Raw genomic sequence first — 20,659 nt, forward strand, 5'->3', positions numbered from 1 at the left:
CTACAAGATAGGTAACTATACCCCTTACCTGAAAATACAATTACCTAAACTACAACACATACTTTAAAATAGATTCCTAACATCCTACGGTCAATTCCAATCCATATGATCTCTATGGTGGTTACACATCACCAGAGAGATCATATACGGCCCGAACAGGGAATTCAAGTTCACTACCACCCCTCTATTAATTAATACATGGTATCTCCCGGAACTATAAAATGGCGCTCATATACCTTGGGGACTCTTTTGGCCGAACACCCTGGAGTGGAGACACAGCAGAGGTAAGTGATTTGAATATGCATGTTACTTGACAGCACTATTAACAACAGTTTGTATTCAATCCTTCTGGTAAAGATAACCAAACCAATAATATGTTTGTATCTCCAGGCCCAACCTTCAACACTATACCTGGGAACATATCAGAACCACAACAGTACAATAAAACATTCAACCCTTAGTGTGTGTGTGCGTGTCTCCATTACACTCATCATTCATACACACATGGTGTGTTAAGCGCGGCCTCCGTTGTGTATCTCATACCCTCCTTTAGATAATCACGGCCGTGCCGCCATTGTGGAGCCTTGCGTGGCATAATTATTCACGTGACTACGTCCACCATCTTGCTGTCTTTCTCTCTCCTCCCCCTCATACATACACACACACACACCCACACACCCCTCGCCATGTGCTTGGTTGTTGCTTGTAGGTTTAGTATGCTTGTTGTTGTATAATAGATGTTTGTTATATATTATTGAGTTTTGCTCAGTATTGTTAAGATAAATAAACTTTTCAAGTTTCAAGAGTGATGTGATTATTCTGTGCAGATGTGTTGTGGTAATAGCTGTTTTTGATGGTCAGTGCTGGGATCCAACCCTTCATTGTTCACTCTATAAATGTGGAATAGTATTTTAACTATTAACATTTTGAGTCGACACCACTTTTGAGACTTAATCCACAGTTATTATTAATAATTGTATTAATATCAATAATACAATTTTGTACTTGCGAAATCCAAGCCTGCTCCTGCCTGATCCCAACACTGAAAGGAATTATTTGGTGGAAAACTCCCAACATGTTTCCTGTGTTGTCAAGTCTCCTTTAAGATAACTTACAGGAGGACTTGCGTATTCACTTTCAACACAACAAAGACAGTTTTAAAATGTTACTTCATCTGCTGGAATGACGCCATGTAAAAAGAAGCCATTTGTGTTTGATTTACCTTTTCACCATTGTGGCACTTTATAGACTTTATGAGCCACTGTTTTTTTCTCAGTGAGTTTTCATCCCCCATTGCTTATAACACTGACAAGAGGAAGAGTAATGGAGTGGTCAGATTCAATGAGTGCCTCCCAATATTTAGTGCCATAGTCCATTTGCTTGCATTCACTTGCAGTGACCAGAAGTGAAATAACACCTCAAAGTCAATGTTCTCCTCAGATATCAGGAGAGATCTTAAGGGGCACATAAATACTGCATGAACTAAAGGACAGTGAAATGGCATTTGCAGCTTCAATGGGGAGCGACTAAAATGTCACGCGGCACTTTTTTTTCGATTGTGTCCTGTCTAAATATAGTGTGCTGCTGTCTGTTCTAGATTTTAAACCATTTCATGCTGCTGCTGTGCTGTCTATTTTTACACCAATATCAATAGAGAGGGCAGCTTCTGTTTTAAAATAGAATAATACTGTCTGCTGCTGGGGAGAGGATTTCAAATGTAGCAAGTAAAAAGCAACGTGGACCAGTTTCCTCCCCCGTTTAAATAAAGCCATGGGATGCATGTGCTTATTTCCAGATAGAACCTCACCTCATGAAACTGCTATTCACTCAGCCAATCATCTAAATGTTTCCTGGAGCACGTGATAATAAAAACCACATTAGATTTACAGAAAAGTTACTCCACCCACCCAAGGTGGCATTCTCAAAAGCACATATTTGTTGACATCTCTGTGCTGGACTTTTTAATTACCAGCCCAACCTGTTTCATGGGAGTGACACAAAAATGCGTTCATTGGGAGGAAAAATGCAAAGCTGCTAGAACCAGGGAGTCCGATGGCATTTAAACAAAGAGTGAGCGACGGAGAAGCACTGTGGGCTGGCTGAGCATGGGAATACACAAAAAAAAAAGTTTAGGGTTACAAGTGGGGTGAGATGGAAACAATGGCAGAACAGAATAGATAGCCCTGGGGAGTCGAGAGGACATTTCAGTCAGAATTTGACTAGATTTTTTTTTTCACATCGGCCTGTATTTGTCTGTCAAAACAATATTTGCAAACTGGAACAACTTGTTCCCAAAGCGAAAAACCACAGAGCTGAGCCACCATGAGGTCATGAACATGTACAACCTGGAGCGACTGCACCGGGGCTTTGTTGACTGTACAAGCTTCTATGACCTTATGAGCCTAATTTCTTTGTAAGAAATTCTTTCTTTGCTTTGTAATGATGTGATCCAGAAATATACAAATGTCCCCTGAAAATGCCCTGAAGTTTATTGTCGTAGAATAATCCCATGTTTGCTATACAAATTGAGGTGTCACAAGGCTGAAGGCAAACAGATCCAACCCTAACATTCAGAGTTAGTTAAACAGCTTATTTTAAGATTATTGTACACTGTATATCTTGTGTTAAGAAGTTTAAGAAAAAGAAGGGAAAAAAAGCTTAAGCAGCAGTCACATGCCTCTGGATCATTTTCTTCCCACAATGTACTACAGTTGAGCCCAAACTAATTTTGCCTGCCCTCAGGGGACACTTGCACATGTTTTTATGTGATATTTGTTTTAAAAAAAAATAATGGTATTTTTAATGGATTCATATGTCTGGTGTTTGAAGAGGTCAAAACTCCAGTTACTTCTCCGTTACGCAGTTTCACAAGCGTGTCGGAGATCTACAGCGGCCTTCAGGTAATGTAAAACACTAAAGCCAGTGTCTGTTCTGGGCTACTGTAGCAACATGGCGGTGCAACATGACTCCATGAAGACGACCTGCTCCGTATGTAGATATGAAGGGCTCATTCTAAGCTAACAAAAACGCAACAATTCTTAGTTTCAGGTGATTATACACTAATGAAGTTATGAATATTATATTCCATTTTTACTTATAGATCCCCAAAATGCTACACAATGGCCCTTAAAGAGTAGAGGATTGTGGGTAAAAAGCTTTTAGTGCAAGAAGTATAGTTCTGTCATGTGACTTCTTACCACAGGCCTATAATCCCTTTAATTAAAGCCTTCTTTCTGTGGCTCAGCTACAACTGGCAACTACGGAGGAAAAGACTCATAAATCAAATGTCGCCATTCTGCACTTAAAGGGGAAGTTTAAGCAAAGCTTTGTTTAAGATGGGTGGGGTTATCCACATGGTGGGATCTGACAGTCACCCTGATGAGAAACAGTAACCAGCACATACCTCTGCAGTATGGTCTTTAAAAAAAAGCACAAAACAGTCCATTGTGACAGCGAAGCAGTTTTGTAGGCTTCATCCCTTCACTCAGCAGATTTCATCGATCCTTTTGCAAGGGAGATATTTTAGTCGCTGACATTTTGATTGTCAATGTTTGGCATGTGGTGGGCTGATAATTCATGTTGAAAAGCTGACTAATTGGGCACCACATCCAAAAGGCTCTCTGTCACTGGAGGCTGTCCAGAGTTAAGATGATTTCATGCAACTGAAGAGATAATTCACTTGCACATTTTGCTCAGCACAGCACAAGATATTCATGCGACCTCTCTGGCCTCAGTGGTACTCCTAGTATCAGTGTAGTGTCAGCTTCGCAAGTTTAATACAACATTTGAATATGTGATACTGCTGTTATAACTATTCAGCAAAACTTTTTTTATTTCAAGACTAGACATTTCTGCAATCCTGGCTCAAAACATGGCCAAATAGAGACCTTGAGTGAAAAGAGTCATGTGGTAGTAACGTCGCTCCAGTCTGTCGTGAGCACGTTTACTTACAGTAAATGTATGCAAATAAACAGGAAGCTACTTAGTGTACATGAACCTTTCAGCCTCTGTGATTCTTCTCTGATCTACAGGGAACATAACTATAGGAAATTACTTCACCACTGCCTTAGAGTATTCACAGATCGCGAAATGTTGCTCAGCTCTCTGCTGAATTCTTTTAACTTAACACATTTCACAGTTAAGTTTAAGAATATCGGCTTTGGGGGAAATATTTTTAACTGGGGGCACTATTTGTGCCATGAGAAAATATGTTCATCTTTAAACCTGCTTCAATTTATGTTTTGGCCACTATTGAGCAGCACAGCAAGCTGTTGTAGTAAATAACATTTGCTTAGTTAAACATCCGGGGCATCATTATCATTAGAGCCGTGCTTTGGCCACCAGATTACTTTTTGCTACTAGCCACTTTTAGCTCTGTTTTGGTCTCCACCAGCCTCTTTAGCTGCGAAATGCTCCACTAAGTTCACCAGCTAGTAGCTAACTGTGTCTGTCTTGCGGCATGCAGTGAACAGAGGGCTAATAGAGCGCTTTGGCTAAAAACAGCTGCCTGCTGCTGGAAATTATGCTAAGGAGAACTGTGAGAGTGAATCAAATCTGTAAAGATGCTGGTTGTAAAAACAAAACAATGGGGTAAAAGATGTCAAAACACTGCATAGAAATCATGTGGATTTTAGAGTTAGATTAGTGCAGCTCTTGAGTTATGAAATTAATGAGGTATTAATTGTTCACCAAACATTTTGGTTCTTCTCAACCCCAAAATTGCATTATTTTATCAACCTTCATGCTTTTAGATGCAATAATGTTAAAATAGTGTATGTTTTGCTAAACATTGCGCTGTTCCATCTGTAATTATTTCTAACAAAAAGTGGTTTAGGTGTAGAAAACATTCAGCAGCTCTCTTGCCCTGGGGCACAAACTGAGAGGAAACATGGGAGAGATGGCGAGGACCTTATGTGGAATTCTGAAGAGCCTCCAGGGACCATTACAAACCACTTACCATATTTATACCATCAAATATTCAGGCAGCACTTTTCCCAGTAAGCACACAACCCCTTCTTGAAGTCAAATGCAACCAAACTAAAAGCAACATGTGAACATATGGTCACTTGACAAACTCAGCCGCAGTGGGACAGCCGCCTGGAAAAGTTTTTGTTTTTTTCATTGAGGACGTTGGAAAACTGGAGTCAGTACTTATGTGCGTGCCATTAAATCACATCTTTAATATGATTAAGTATGATAATATCTGAAGGGACAACATCTCAAACGTTATATTTTTCAATCAGCTAAAAACAGACTTGAGGACATTGTTAAGGCTTTTACAGAAGTTCTTTATTAACCTAAGCTTATTGTATTTGCTAGATTTTGTTTGGAGAGCCCTCTGTCCTCCTCTATCACTGCCAAAGCTGGCAGGAGGAGAGTAAGAATTATTTCAGTCTCTGTATATAAAGGCTAGTGTGCCCTGGTCTTTTTCCTCATCCTGTAATTCTGACAGTGCGAGTCTGAAAGCTTCCTTCCTGTCTGGGAAATTACATGCTAATGGCCTGCTCTTCCCTCTTCTCTAGTCCTGTATCACAGCTGTCTAATGAGAGCATCAGTGTATAAGTGGCTGCTGATGATGGATGCCTGCAGTTTTATCAGCTGCAAGCAACTGATTAGCTCTGAAGAAATGATCCTTTTGCTTTGGAATGAAATCTCAATCTGTCTTTGTCTGCAGATGTCCAAATATAGATTTCTGTTCCACGTCCTTTAGTCATATAATATTCTCATTTAAAATCTCATTGTTTTACAAAATGTAGATCAAAGTGTGCACATATTCAATGGTCAGTCCACCACTTTGGTCCAGACTGAAATATCTCAAAAACTGTGTGACAGATTGCAATCAATTTTTTTACAGAAAGTCATAGTTCACAGAAGATGAACCCAGCTGATGTTTGGCGAGCCTCTGTCTTTTCTTCTAGTGCCACCATGAGGTTGACATTTGTGATTGTGAGTGAAATGTGTCAACAACTAGGTGGATTGCCATACAATTTGGTTCATTCATGTTCCCTTCAGGATGAATATAGTTATAACTTAGATAACGGAGACCAAAGTAGAACTAAAAAGAGGTTGAACATTCATCAGGTGACCAAAAAAACAACTCCAAATAAAGACTATTTTCTGACACATTTGACAACTTTATAAAGTAACAATCTGTCAGTGTTGTTGTGTAAACAGCTTGTTCTTCTGCAGCTCAAATAACACTGCTTTAAGTCGAGCACAGAACACTATGAACACTTTAACACTCTTTACATTTACAGTACCTTTAAGTGCACCAGTGTTTCTGACATGAACATGAACCTTTTGGGAAGGAATTGTCTATTGGCTGCATAAATATCTATATGACAAGTGAATGCACAGATGCATGACTTGCATGGAGTAAATACATGCAGCAATATTCCAACTCAACCAATACAGGTAAGAAACCCTGAGCACTAAAAATCTGAATGTCTTTTTTACCGACAACCTACAGTATAACACACTTATATTTCTTAATAGTTTTCAAACAGACTGAACATGAATGTGAATTTAATGTGTGCACATCACTGACAAGCTGAGCATCGTACTACTGCCTCAGTTCAGTTCAGTTTTATCCTTCTCCATTTAAAGTGGCACATTTCAAATGGAATTGCAAATCAAATGTAAATTTAAATAAGGCCTGCCATCTGACGTCTTTAATCGGGAGGATAGTTTTCAGTTTATTTCCTTATCGCAGCCCTGAAACAGGGAAAAGTGGAATTATCACAAACATACAGTGAGAGTAAGTTAAGTCCCTGAGAAGATATATTTGCATAAGCACACACAGCCAAAGCAGCTTCCTGTGAAACGTCTTTTGATAAAATAGACGTTGTTGGAGTATATAAGTACTTTACCTCTGAGTATTGCAGAGGTTTGTGTCATTATTCCTGTAATTTATTATAAGAATATGCATTTCAATGTACTAATAAATATGTTTGATGGTAATGTTAATACCTACAGTAATACCTGAGTCCTTTGAAATGTTTAAACCCCCAAATGTCTCTCTTTTCAAAGTCACTGAAGGATGTAAATGAATTATGGAACATGCCAGATAAAGATGTTTTGCTTAATTAAATCCTTAAAATTCCACTTTTTAAAATAGTGTTTGATGTTGCATCATTCACTTCATGTTCATTTACACATCACATGCTGGAAATGGTTATACAGTTTGACAGTTTGATGAAGTTAAAGTTCAGTTTGCTTACACATCACTCACTGTAACACAAAAGTGTGAGCGCCCACATCAGCACTGAGGCACATTTACATAAATTAAATGTCAGTGAGTTTGTTATTTTAAACAATTTTCTCCCTTTGGCTGAGGGTGATTTGACAAGAGCAGTGGAAAAAACACAATAATGTAATTCTCTAATGCTAAAACTTGTGTGTGTTATGCATCTATTAAGAAAAACTGAGTTTTATTGGAGACACAAAGGATTTTCAGTTTAGTAATAACTGTATTTCTCTGTTTTGGGCATATCTCACCACTAGTATCTCTGCAGCTGTACAATATGAATTTTCATGAATGTGGCGCCTTCACTGGCCAGGAAACTTAATGTGCTTCTGAAGTCTGTGATGAATTTCACACAGACACGTCAGGATGGTAAAGGTCATTGACGCAAGATAATGTGATGACTGGTAAATTCAAAGCATTACAAACCATCGTGACTTCATTATACCATTCATACTCTCAACTGTGAATAGTTTTCCATATGTTAATTATTGGGTTTATGTATATCATGTTTTTATAAACATGATGTTAACTATGATTCATTTGTTAATGATATAACCTAATTATATATGTATACTGTATATATAAATATATATTTATATTTAAATGTGTACATGGTAGTTAAATGTTTATGCTTACCTTTTCTTCTACTTATTTTTTAATTGTCTATTCCTGGATGTACTATGAAAGCGATGGAAAACCGGAGTCAAATACATGGCCAATAGTTCTGATTCTGATATATATATAGATATAGATAAATTCATATTCATATTCATATTTCATGAACACAATTTTGTACATTTTGGCTTTATTTACCTTGTTCTTTTAATGATATTGTCATAATGATAAATACAGCCATGTGATCTACTCTTTTAATTTGATCAGGTTCCTTATTATAAATACGTTGACAGTTAATGCATCAATAAACAAGGATACATGACAATTACTACAAATACATGTTAAGACATTTCTAATTAACATACATGCTAAATAAGTATAGAACACTTTATTTTATGACACACTGAACGCTGCAGTGTTTGCAGTAAACTCCAACAAAACCTTTGAGGGTAGAGCTCAAGCTATTCCACATATGTGCTAAATATGTGCCCAAAAATCAGGCATAGCCATCGTATGGAACGGAAACAGCCAAATATTTAAATACATCTTCATGGAGCTTCCAGTCTCAGAATAATCTTGTTTACATGAGATAAGAGAGAGTAAATTAAATCAGAGATGATATGAAAGGTTTCTGTGATTTGGTTTTACTGCTGCAGCTTAGATAAGTGTCTGCTGTCTCCGAGGAGCTTTTCTTACTACACCAATATGAAATGTTGAAGAAATCAGAGGTAAATAAAAGAAAAAAACATGATTAGTAAAGGTGTATCTTAAAATGACACCTGACTTGGTCTTGGGTGATACAGAGAAGTATTAGCAATCATGCACAACTGATACATGCACACAAGAAACCAGGTTACTAGGAGAAATCAGATTAAAAAAGGAAAGTGTAGCCCACAGCAGAGTAAGTAAAGCTGGAAAAGATAAAGACAAATCTCTCTCTCTCTCACTCACTCACTCACTCACTCACTCACTCACTCACACACACACACACACACACACACACACACACACACACACACACACACACACACACACACACACAAACACACACACACACACACACACACACACACACACACACACACACACACACACACACAGAGTTTCTGCTCAGCCAATCAGTGTCCAGCTGGCCTCCTCTGCCTTTTCTGAAGCAAAATAAAGTCCTCTGTTTGTGGAAGACATTTATTGAAATCTAGTTCCCCCTTGTGGTTGCTGGTAATGCTGCAGCAACAAATAGAAAGAGCATTCACTGGATTGAATGATGTACATAAAGGTGAAACATTAACTATACCTGCAGCTCTTAAATCCTTGTTACACAGATTCACACTTAGACTGAAGTTATTTGTGTTTTCTGGTGCTGTGAAAAGTTTATACAGTAGTGGAGGAAGTGTTCAGATTCCTTATTAAACCAGTTATACAATAGTATTAAAATACTATAATAGATATTTTATATACTGTTGGGTAATTTAATCAATAATAATTTATTATATTTATGCTGATCATATATTTGTGCGTAAAATCACAATTTGCAAAGTAGCTGTCAGATAAATGTAAAAAGTGCAATATTTTCCTCTGAAATGTATGAAGCAGAAGTACAATGAGCTCATGAGTAAAGTACAAGTAGGCCTACCTGAGTATATGTATTTAAGTATATATTCTATTACTGATTTTCTTAAAATGTCAAAACAAAGAACAAGTCTGTAAGAAAACGTGTATTATATCAGCGATGTTCATATATCTTTTTAAACTTTCATTCATCTGCAGCGGGTTCCTGCCATCGACAAGCGCGTGTGCGAGACCACGTGAGTGAAATAATTGCTGCTGTTGTTGTATAGGTGATTTGTTTTTTACCCCGCCCACCTGTGTGTCCTATAAGGCAGCTCACATTGAGCTCAGCGGCTCCACACAGCTGTCTCACTGAAAATGGATGCCAACATCGTTGTTATGGGGACAGAAAGCGTCGGGAAATCAGGTAAAAAACATGTCTGTAGCGGAGAAATAGTTATATGTATATATATATATATATATATATATATCTTTCTGATGCACATGCGTTACTGTTGTTTTCCAGCGATTACTGTGCGCCTGTTAACTCGGAGATTCATCGGAGAGTATGGAGATATTGGTAAGTGTTTTACTAACATCGATGCAATGTGGCATTTTTTTAGCTTCATCTAACTTTACTTTAACTGAACTCTTATCTTGCAGAATCCATCTACAGTCACAGTTTTGGGAGGGAATTCACTCTCAATATTTGGGATTCACCTTATTCTGAGGTGAGGAGAGATAACTATCAGACAGTTGTGATCAATGATTTCTTATCTTAATAATGCTGCACTATTCTGCTGACAAGCTTTGCTGTTACTAGATGAAGTGCTCCTCAAATCCTCAAATTAAGTAAACGTTAAAGTATTCCAAAGTAAATTACTCCATTACAAGTAGTTTCTTCATTTTACAATTTATGTAAGTAAAAGTTCCATAAAATGTGCCTTAATAAATAACCTATAGTTCCTTTCATAGTGTTAAATTACTTTTGGGTAGTTTTATCTAAAATAATCTTTTATACTTTAGTAGAAGATCATATGTTTTGTGTGTAAAATCCTAATCTGCAAAGTAACTAATAATTAAAGCCGTAGTGCAGTAAAAAATACAATATTTGTGTCTGAAATGTAGTGGCGTAAAAGTATAACGTAACATAAAATTTAAAAACTCACGTAAACTACAGTTTTTTTTTTTCTCTCTTAAGATCAGTTTTTGGGGAGATTTCTTTTGTTATTTTCCACCATAAAGTTAAATTATCTGATTTTGCAGGATTTGTCTGTGGAGACGTCGCTCTTTGAGAAGAAGGTCCAATGGGCAGACGGCTACGTTCTTGTCTACAGCATCTGCGACAGGGCCAGTTTCAACTCCGTCAGCAGGCTCATTCAGACCATCAAGTCCACTAAAGACTACCTGAGCGCAGATAAAGTGCCCATCGTGATTGTGGGTAACAAGAGGGACCTGCACCACAGGCGGACAGTGCTGAGCGAGGAGGGATGGCTGCTGGCTCTCAACACGGACTGCCTCTTCTACGAGGTGTCGGCGGCCGACAACTACCACAGTGTGCTCATGGTGTTTCATGGACTGGTGGACAGGATGAAGGACGCCAAGCTGACCTCAAAGAGGCCTCTGGGGTTCAGGGGCATAGTCAAAACCATGTCAGCAGTGTTTGCCAGGAGACGGACAGACTCCTTTTAGTAAGACGGACAGAAGAGGAGGGCATTTTCTGTAAATCTTCAAAAGAGAGGTTACACATTGTGTGTATTTGAATGGATGGATTACAGTTAGTGAGAAATAACCATGTTACTGTGCCAAAGGTAACAGTGACGTCTCCTGAGGCAGAGACGAGTGTTGAAAGACTCCAGGGAAGAAACACGCCTTAGAAAGTATGGAGACAAAACAATCTGACAGTTTTTTTTTTTTTTAGATTAACTGCACTTCAAACTACAGGAGACTAACGAAATTACAGACTCATTCAGTAGACAGATACTTGACATGTAATATAATATTGTATGCCATATGTTTAAGCTGTGGATTCAGATTCAAAGAAATTCTATGGACAAAATGTGCCTTTTATTCATGATGATGACCAAAGACTGAAAAAAAGCTCAAAAGGGAAACTTTTGTGCCACTGGAAAAAGTGACTGAAAAGTGTCCTGCTCAATCATGTAATTAATTCTTAAAGTAAAACATTTGTATTTATTCAGGTCTGTTTTCTATATTTATGAGCTCTCACATTTTGTATTAATTATTTATGAGTTATGAACTGAAATTTATTGTTTTTTTTAAACTTTGTCTTACAAGGTTTTAAATAAAGCATAAAACTCGATTTTTCATTTGTATTGATTTCTAAATCCAAATGCTCATTGACGCCCACAAGGTAATACTCATACCTTTTAAGGAGTGATGATAATGGGTACAATTCAGATCAATATGGCTGTTTTTTGTAGAAATTCAGAGGTTTGCCCAAGGAACTAATGCAGGGTGGATGCTAATTGACTGGATGAAGGATGTTTTCTATACTAATTACATCATCGGACAATCCCAAAACTAACAGCGCATTGGTTTCTGCACCTGCTTCATCTGTCCTGACTTTAAACTCACAGTAATAACACATTTCCTAAAGTCCTCTGGCGGTGTTGTGGAAGAGTTTGCAAATGCAGGTTTAAAAACCTAAAAAATGCCTGCTGAATACGACTGTATTTGTAACTACAAAATGCATGTCCTGCATGAAATCAAGGTTGGAAGCAACTAATATCATTTACTTCCATTATTGTAACAAAGTTGTTTATGTGATTTTTAAAAATCACAATTGTTTCCTTTTACTTGAGTAGACCTATTCAAGTATTGTACTTTGCTACATTTCAAGTTGCATCTGCAGATTAATCCGCAGCTGCAGCAGAGAAGAAGCTGCTGGTGTGTATGCAGCCGCAGGAGGGCAAAGAGTGTGGAGGCAACAAGTAGCCAATCAGAGGCAGCCTAGGGCAGCTCATGCCATCGCGGTGACACTAAAGGACTATAGAAAAGAAGGAAGGGAAGTCCCACTATTAAGCATCATATTTGCGTTTTACATTTTATGAGATGTTGACTGATGTTTGTTTTACTTGTTAATGGTCTCCAAACAGATTGTGGCTGTCTGCAACAGTATAGCTCAACAAAAGATAGATACATTTGGATACATTTACAAAATTTGAACGCTCTCCAGACTGCCATTATAACCAGATCAATTTATTAATGGCTACATTGCATCAGCTGTACGAAAAAACTGCAGAGTGCCCATCTGTTGGTTTGGACAGGAGGGGTCTTGTTGCATCATTTAATGCAATCTATAGTGTTTTTTTTCTGTATTGTCTGCTTCAATAAACAACCTGGAAGTTGAATATGTAGACATGTCATTTGTGTAGCTAAAGTAAAAAAAAGAACTAATAAAACAGTTGTAAATGTCTTCACATTTATTTCCCTAGAGGTGAAATAACATGACAGTCAATGGGGCAGTTAAAGGGCTATCTTGGTGCTTTGAAGCGGAGCATTCAAAAACTGTAAGTCCTATTGCTTTATTGATTTAGGCACTAAATCTCAAATGAGACAAAAATGTTTTAATGTAAGCTACATGTGTATCCTGACAGCATTTACGCTATTTAATGGGATTGTCAACACAGATGCTGTAAAACATCCACAAACTTACTCTCACTTCTCCCTCAGTCCTCCCCAGATCTTAAATTAAGACTTCATCCTCTTTTTCTATGAAGAATTTCTCTCTGACTAGGACACCATTTCCCCCATGAAAAATTCCTCTAATTTGTGTCTGGCCTGTTCCAGTAAACTTGAAGTGACCCCCAACATTAGGCGGCAGACACGTCTATTCTTCTTTTAATCCTTTCAACCTCTGTCGTTAAGTGTCAGGAAGATGTCCATCTGTGTGGCTAAGGCAGCAGCATGGGAGGTTAAATGGCAGGTATTCTGGTGCCAGCTCCCCCTCTTTTCTATTCTTGTTTGAGAGGAATCTGACAGGAACAAGGCACGGGTTAACAAAGTAAGACTGGGGCAGTCTGGCCCCTGCAGGTCCTTGTTACAGTCTGTGGCCACTTCACAGCACGACCCAGTACTGCAGCCTGACAAAGATGTTTCACCTGCAAGGGCTGCTTTCATGCGTCTCCATGTGCTGCTACGATGACACTAGGCACATAAGACATTTGCAAATCCCTTTTCAGTTTGAGATGAAAATAATTTGTTTCCATTCACAAGATGCTCTGTTACCATTTTAATGACTCTGAATGAGGAAAACGCATTTGGAATAATTATGATTAAATTAAAATATTTAATTTGCATCTTAATTCACAACCTTTGAAATTAATGCAGGCTTTTTCGGCAGAATTTGTGCCACAAAAGATACTTTTGTGACATTAAGCACAATGCAAGATGCACTTGTAAGACACCTGAAACAGGCAACATTAAGTAATATCAGGCATTTTGTGTTTGTAAAAAGCAGTCAGAGGGCATTTATGAAGCACTTTACACCATTAAATGCATTTCATGTATAATATTAAAGCTGGGGTAGGTAGTTTTTCAATAGTGTCATTGGTCCGTGACCGTGATCCAGATGCCGTTATATAGAGGAAATTCTATGAGTATTACCACCCTGATGACACACTGAGATGAGAGGCTCTACAAGATCAGGGAGGCGTTTCAGGGGTGGAGAGACAATGCTGCTAATAATTTAGCATTCTGCTAACCGTAGCCGTGAGCTCACAGCCTCAGCCTAGAGCTTTAGCGATAAGTAGCAGAAGGCTAAACTATTCGTAACGTTTTCCCTCCATCTCTGAAACGCTTTGCAGATATTGTCCGACTCTCTTCTTGAAAAGTCTGTCTACCTTTTTTGAGTGGCGTCGCAGTGTAGGCAGTTACTGCCAATGCTGGAATAGCAATTTTTATTATTATTAACTTCAGAAAGATTTTCTGCAGTTGAATCAGGTTTTCACCATCTGAAGGAACCTGCATGTGCGTCTGCATTTTGTAGAACAGCCAATAGAAATGACCTGTGATTGGCCAAAGTGTCATGACAATGCATTGTGAGCACAATAAGCCTGTGTGTGGTTCACTGTCCTCCAGTCTTTAAAGCATACCACTGTTTGCCAAATAAAGGCTTGTTGGTTGTGCTGAAGCTGGAATTCCATATACTGTAGCCTATATCATAAATAAAGTTTGATATAGGCTACAGGGGCCTCCTCTAAATGTTGGTGCTTGAAGAAGATCTCTGACCCAAAGCTCACTTTAAAACCGTCTTTTTTCATCTGGAGAGATACAGTATGTCTGTCTGTTCAGGGGATCAATTCATGGAAGTTCAAATGGATCTTAACTGGCATCGTTTTAAATCTAAGTTGAAATAGTTTTGGAGGCTGAACAGAGATGATAGCTGATCAGGTGTCTTTTACTGATTATTTCTGTTAGATTGTATTGTCTTGGTTTATGGGACCTCTATTCTAAATTGTGTTTTCTGTTTATTGTTGGCATGAGGAGCTTTTTGTATTTTTTCAATTAAAAACCCATAGCCAATGTGAATCAGTTAAGGCTGTGAATACTTGTGTATCTACAAAAACAAATGAAGTTCTTGATTATTACACACATCCTATCTGTTGAGTCAGAATGTAGGGACTGTCCAGACCACTGGACTTCAATACTCAATACTCAATATCCTGTTTCTGAAACAAACTGATGGGAAATGTTTCATGACATGGCACACGGCCAACCTTTACTCATTTAAAAAATAGAAGTTATGGTCAGCAACAATGTTTACAACCTGCTTTCGAACAGGTCCCGGGGCAAGAAATTAGCCCTCACATCATTTTACTGCTCCCACTGTGTCACTATCCGCAAGTTAATGTTGTTCATGCCAGAGTTTGAACCTGCAGGCAGAGCTGGCACAGAAATCTACAACATGTTGTAACAGAATCAGTGGTTTATCAAATGAGGAAATGTTTTTTTACAACTCCACCATCCAGGTTTGGTGATCACTGCTGGAGACTAAGCTACTGTGGAGCGCCTGGTGTGCGATTGTTTTTTAGACTGACTGAGCTGGTGTTTGAATATGGCCTGTCTGCTCTTTTTAATGAATGCGCCATGAATCACTCAGATCCAAATTATATTTTCCACCCACAAGCATCCAGCTGGATGTGTTTGTTTATAAAAAACATTTTAGTGGATTCAATTTCAGGAGTCTCACTGCATCTAGCACCAGCACACATTCAAACGCATTCAAAATTGCAACCTTTTACCATTTAGTCAAATAGTAACTACACCACTGGACCCTGACTGGATGCTTTAAGCCAAAGTCACTTAGTGGAAGGCTGAGGTGAGTAAACAAGAAAGTACAGTATCCCTGTACTCTAAGGTCTCTCAGAAAATACAGCTTTAGAAAAAAACTAAATCCAGATCAAACAGTGAGGTCAGCAGCTGTCATCCTGAATAGTTTGGATTTTCATTTCTTCAACCATAATAACATAAGACACAGTATGTGGATCTCTCCCCTACTGTTTCTGTGCCGAGCTTCTAAAAGGGCATCATCAAAAGGCAGCTGATGATTTGTTGTGTAGATTTATGTATCAGCTCTGCCTGCAGGTAATAAGAGTGTATATGGCGCTGCGGCTTCAAAGAAACAAAACTGACATGAAAGGATACTGTGCAGCCAATCTTCACATGTTTACAAGGAATATAAACAGCATTCAGACAGCAACTTTAGAGAAACCTGACATCTGATGTTAAAGGAAAACATATTATACATTTTATTGGAGAGACTAACAGAAATATAATCTAACACTATATCTCATAGCTTCAGATCACATTTTAGACCTCAACTGAATGCTGTTTCCTGACTGGCGGGCAGCAAGTTGGTGAGACTTGCAGTATGACAGAACTGTGTTGAACATAAAAATGAACAAACAGAAACAAAAAATTCTTGTAAAATGTGATAGAAAAGTATAGAATTATATTTCAACTGATTAACTATGAACATTTAAAGAACGACTTAACAGTTGCATGACTCTAACTTTCCAACAAAACGGTAATCAATCATCAGTCTTAGGCTGCTCTGTCCTATAATCCTCTAAAGGCAGAGAACGGTTCCTAAAGAAACAATGAAAGGGAGTAAAAAATGGTCACGTTCATCTAAAACATTGTTTTAATCATTTTATTTGTTTATGGGGATCAAATGTTTAAATGTTTAAGTTTTGCTATGTGTCTATCTGGCCACCTATAATTTGTGCAAGTAATATTCTTATTTAGATTTATTATTTCTTGGCTGTGAAGAGTTACTTCCTGGAGGCTTCACTGGTTGCCTTGCAACTATTCCTACCAGCAATTTGTCATTTTAACCCTTCGGTTTCTGTATGGATTAAGCAAACATGATATAATTCAGTTTACAGACCTAAGAGTTGTATCAATCTTTGCATCTAACTCTTAGCACGAAAGCAAATTAGCATGTTTCTCAAAATGTTGAACTGTTCCTTTAATTTGTAAACCACATGACACTGTCAGGTCTTAACTTTGAACAAATAGGTAGTTACTGTGTTTTGGAACTTTGTTTTTGTGCTATTTTATGGCAGCCCACTTATTTTGAAGAGAAAGCTAAGAAGTTTTTCACATGACAAACAACATGTAATGTCTCCTTTTTAAGATGAACAACTTGGGCTCTTACCGTGTGGCATTACAGGTTTTGTCAAACTGACAATGACTTTCAATTTCCTGATACAGCATTTACACAGGGGGTCTGGAATGTGCAGGCTCTAAAACAAACGAAGGTGCTCAATGAGCCTTTTTAGTCAACCAAATTTAATAAGCAATGTGTTAACTGATCAAGAATGCCAACTATCCCTTTGCGTATGCCCTTTTGCCTTTGTTAAGTTCCCCTGCAAAGACTTAAGGACCCCCTGCTGCGCTCTACAGCTCAACAGTTTTCCAAATAAGGTTGCGGTGTGTACACACAGTTACCATAATTCAACCCCCAGCATGGAAAGTATTGAAAGTTCAAAGTTCAGGAGCACATGGTGCCTTTTAATGGCTCATCTTACTGGTGTTACTCTGTGCTTCAACTAACAGCACTTTGCATACAGTATGGAGGTGTAAATCCTTTTCAACATTAATTCCTTTTGCATATTCATGCAAGATAGTTATTGCAAATGTTTTTTTTTTTTTTCATTCTTCCATTTTCTATTCTCATTTCAAACGGTCACTAAAGGCAGCAAGGCTGAGGATTACTTTGACAAGTTGTCAGGTGTTCTCTGATCTGTAGGTTTATTAAACCACATAGAATCATCTCATCTGTCTGCATGTTGACATGCACCAGAGAGCATTTCTGACATTTATTATTGAGACACTTGTCAGACTTCTCCTCAGTCTCGTCATTCTTAAGCCCACCACTCTGGAGCTGCAAGGCTTTCAAATAACACGATGATTGAAAGGGATTATAATTTATTTTTCTTTCATCAACGATAAATATATGGTAAAATAAGCAATTTGTATTTCAACTTTAGCATCTAAATTCATCATAACTAACACGATCCAGCAAATCAAGGGATACTTTGTTTGTTCAAGCCTTTAATGCAATATAGTGCAAGGTAGTCATGTCTGGAGGGCAGAGCTGATAATACTTTGATGATCTAATACAAAATAGTTGATTGAGTTGGGAAAACGTTTCCTCTCACATGAGGGGTTCACGGGGAGGGAAAGTGAGACTCGTGAGCAGGTAAATTAAATCAGGCACGGTGATGAGTGACTCATCCTTCTGTAATGGGTGGTGAAAGGTTGACCAGGCTCTCCCCAGCAGTAGACACTGCCTGCATTATCTGGCCATAGGTGGTCTCATACAGAGGCACACTTGAAACTGGGCGTAATGATATTTAACTGATTAGTATTTATTACTTCAGTATATGTTTATGTAATGCATGTGGTGGTTATTCAAACACTGATGATTTAGAAATAAAATTGTGAACAAAGCCCCTCAAAAATTGGCTTCAAATCTTTAGTATTTCTATACAACATTAATGCTCACTAAATAAGCACAAATCAAACACCCTCTGTTAATGTTTTTATTAACATTTTCAGCTAATCTTTTTTATCACAACTGTTTAGATTTGATCTGAACGGATGACTTTGACAGAATCAGCATTCAATTATGATTCAAATGTTGCTAAACTCTGTGTGTGCAACAGAACCTACTGTAACTTTGGCAGAAAATGTTAATGTAAGATGAGGATTGAGAAAGTAGGTTTTCAAGGCCTTTAAAGAAATTAATGACAGATCAAATGTAGAGAGACAAACATTGAATGTGTTTTCTTTGTCTGATGATTAGCAGTTATCATTTTCTAAATAGATTTACAACAGTATATTTGTCTAATTTTAATTAATATTCAGTGATCAAATACATTTCTCTGATCAACTTTTATCTGGTAAATGAAATCTCTTCACATCATGTTAAAACTTGTATCTCAGTTTGTAAACTCATATACCAAAAAAGATGAAAAATCAATTTCCAATGAATTATCAGTTGTAACTATATGGTTGAGTTTTTTAATGATGCTTCAATTGAATTAGAGACTTTGATTCTCAGCTTCCTGTCGTCATTTTATTAATTCCTCAGAAATATTGCTAACATGCAGAATGTAAATGTTGTTTAAGCCCGGATTTACCCCTAACGATGGCTCGTCCAGTTTACATGCGACATACTCCACACAGCAGATGCATAACAAGTCCTCTCAGTAGCCACATAAATCTCAACAACTTTGGCCGACTGCCAAGCTGAATTTACTGCAGGGGTCCGATGTTGTGTAACAGCGCCTTTGTCTGATATCCATCCCCTGTATTATGCTAAGAAAAGGGGAGTTGTAGGGAATGTGTTCTGAATGTAAAGAATGCCATTGCTTGCATTTCCAAAGAATTTCTCTGGTAGCTACATTCAAGCCAGGGTCACACAGCAAGACGTCCAGTGGTGGGTCAAATATTATATTGAACTACAGACTAACAGGACTAACAGTGAGGTCTATATAGTTGTATTTATTAGCATTTAATCCTTAAGGCTTTAGGAACAGCAATTTTCCATTATTGCAGCAAAGACACGAAAACACCTTTGAATTTTTACAACCTGGGGACAGTTTAGAAACTTCAGTTGATATGGTGCATGTCTTTGGAAAAAAGAGCGGCTGGAGGAAGCACACATAAAAGTGGCACATAGAAGAATGCGCTTACTCTTATGACTCAAACCAAGCACCTTCTTGCTGTGTGTCAACAGAGCTCATGGTGACTCATGGTGACTCATGATCAAACACTGATAGGGGAACACCATGCTGATGCTGAGGTTGAATGAAGTATCCTCATTCACGACCGAAAGATGCAATTTAATCAAATTCAGGACGTTATCCGCGAGCCAAAACCAATTTCCTAAGCGAATGAGCAGAATGCAATCGACGGTGTCAAAAGCATAAAACGGTTTAACCGTTTTGGGTAAACGGCAGTCACCTCTGTGTCAGATGAAATGAGGAATTCATCAGTCATCATGAGCAGTGTTGCAATAAATTCTGAATAAATCTGAATGAAAATGCTTAATAATGTTTATGGAGTTGGTTCAGGATATAGAACATTGACCACCGGGGGCTTCAAAGTCATGACATATACGTTTTTATTGAAATTATACAAATGCTGGCTTTATTAAGTTTAACACGGACATCCTAATGATGGATTTCATTGTGCTCAAAGTTAGGCAGAGAGATAATAGGAATATGATTTAGGAATATGATAATTCAGACAACTGCTTTACAAATGGAATGCAAATTAATTAAAATAATAGTTTGACATTTTGGGAAATACACAATTGCTTTCCTAAGTTAATCAGTGGGGCAGCGGCTCGGTTTATATTGCAGCTTTTTGGTCACTGTGTTGATTTGTTTCGTACATTAGGGCGTACATACCCACATTTATACATGAAACATAAGCTTTTGTTTTTTATGGTTCGGTTTTGCATCCCTATAGTAAACCGGCTGATGGCTGCAGCTTCATAATGGATAGACAGATATGATATTGGTATCAGTCTTTGTAACAAAATATCAAATATATATATCAAAATATTCCTTTTGAATTAATATTTTCAGATTATAATGGAAACCATGAAGGTTTTCTAATGTCAATGTTGATATTGACAACATGTTACTATTACTTAAAATCTGCAAATAATCTAAAAAAAGAGACACCATTGTTTTACTGCACATACTG

At 37.8% G+C, this 20,659-nt stretch overlaps 1 protein-coding gene across 1 annotated transcript; it reads left to right on the forward strand.

The window, feature by feature from the left end:
• The first annotated feature begins 9,778 nt into the window (after positions 1-9,778).
• Positions 9,779-11,116, forward strand: si:dkeyp-59c12.1 (Ras-related and estrogen-regulated growth inhibitor-like protein). The gene is made up of 4 exons (XM_068708168.1): positions 9,779-9,836; positions 9,936-9,989; positions 10,073-10,140; positions 10,676-11,116. The coding sequence occupies exons 1-4, from the start codon at positions 9,788-9,790 to the stop codon at positions 11,099-11,101; spliced, it is 597 nt and encodes a 198-aa protein (XP_068564269.1). The 5' UTR covers positions 9,779-9,787; the 3' UTR covers positions 11,102-11,116.
• Positions 11,117-20,659: the final 9,543 nt, after the last annotated feature.

Source organism: Cebidichthys violaceus, unplaced genomic scaffold (assembly GCF_023349555.1).
Source record: "Cebidichthys violaceus isolate CVI_PGR_0920_01 unplaced genomic scaffold, fCebVio1.0.p SCAF_137, whole genome shotgun sequence".
NCBI classification, from domain to species: Eukaryota; Metazoa; Chordata; class Actinopteri; order Perciformes; family Stichaeidae; genus Cebidichthys; species Cebidichthys violaceus.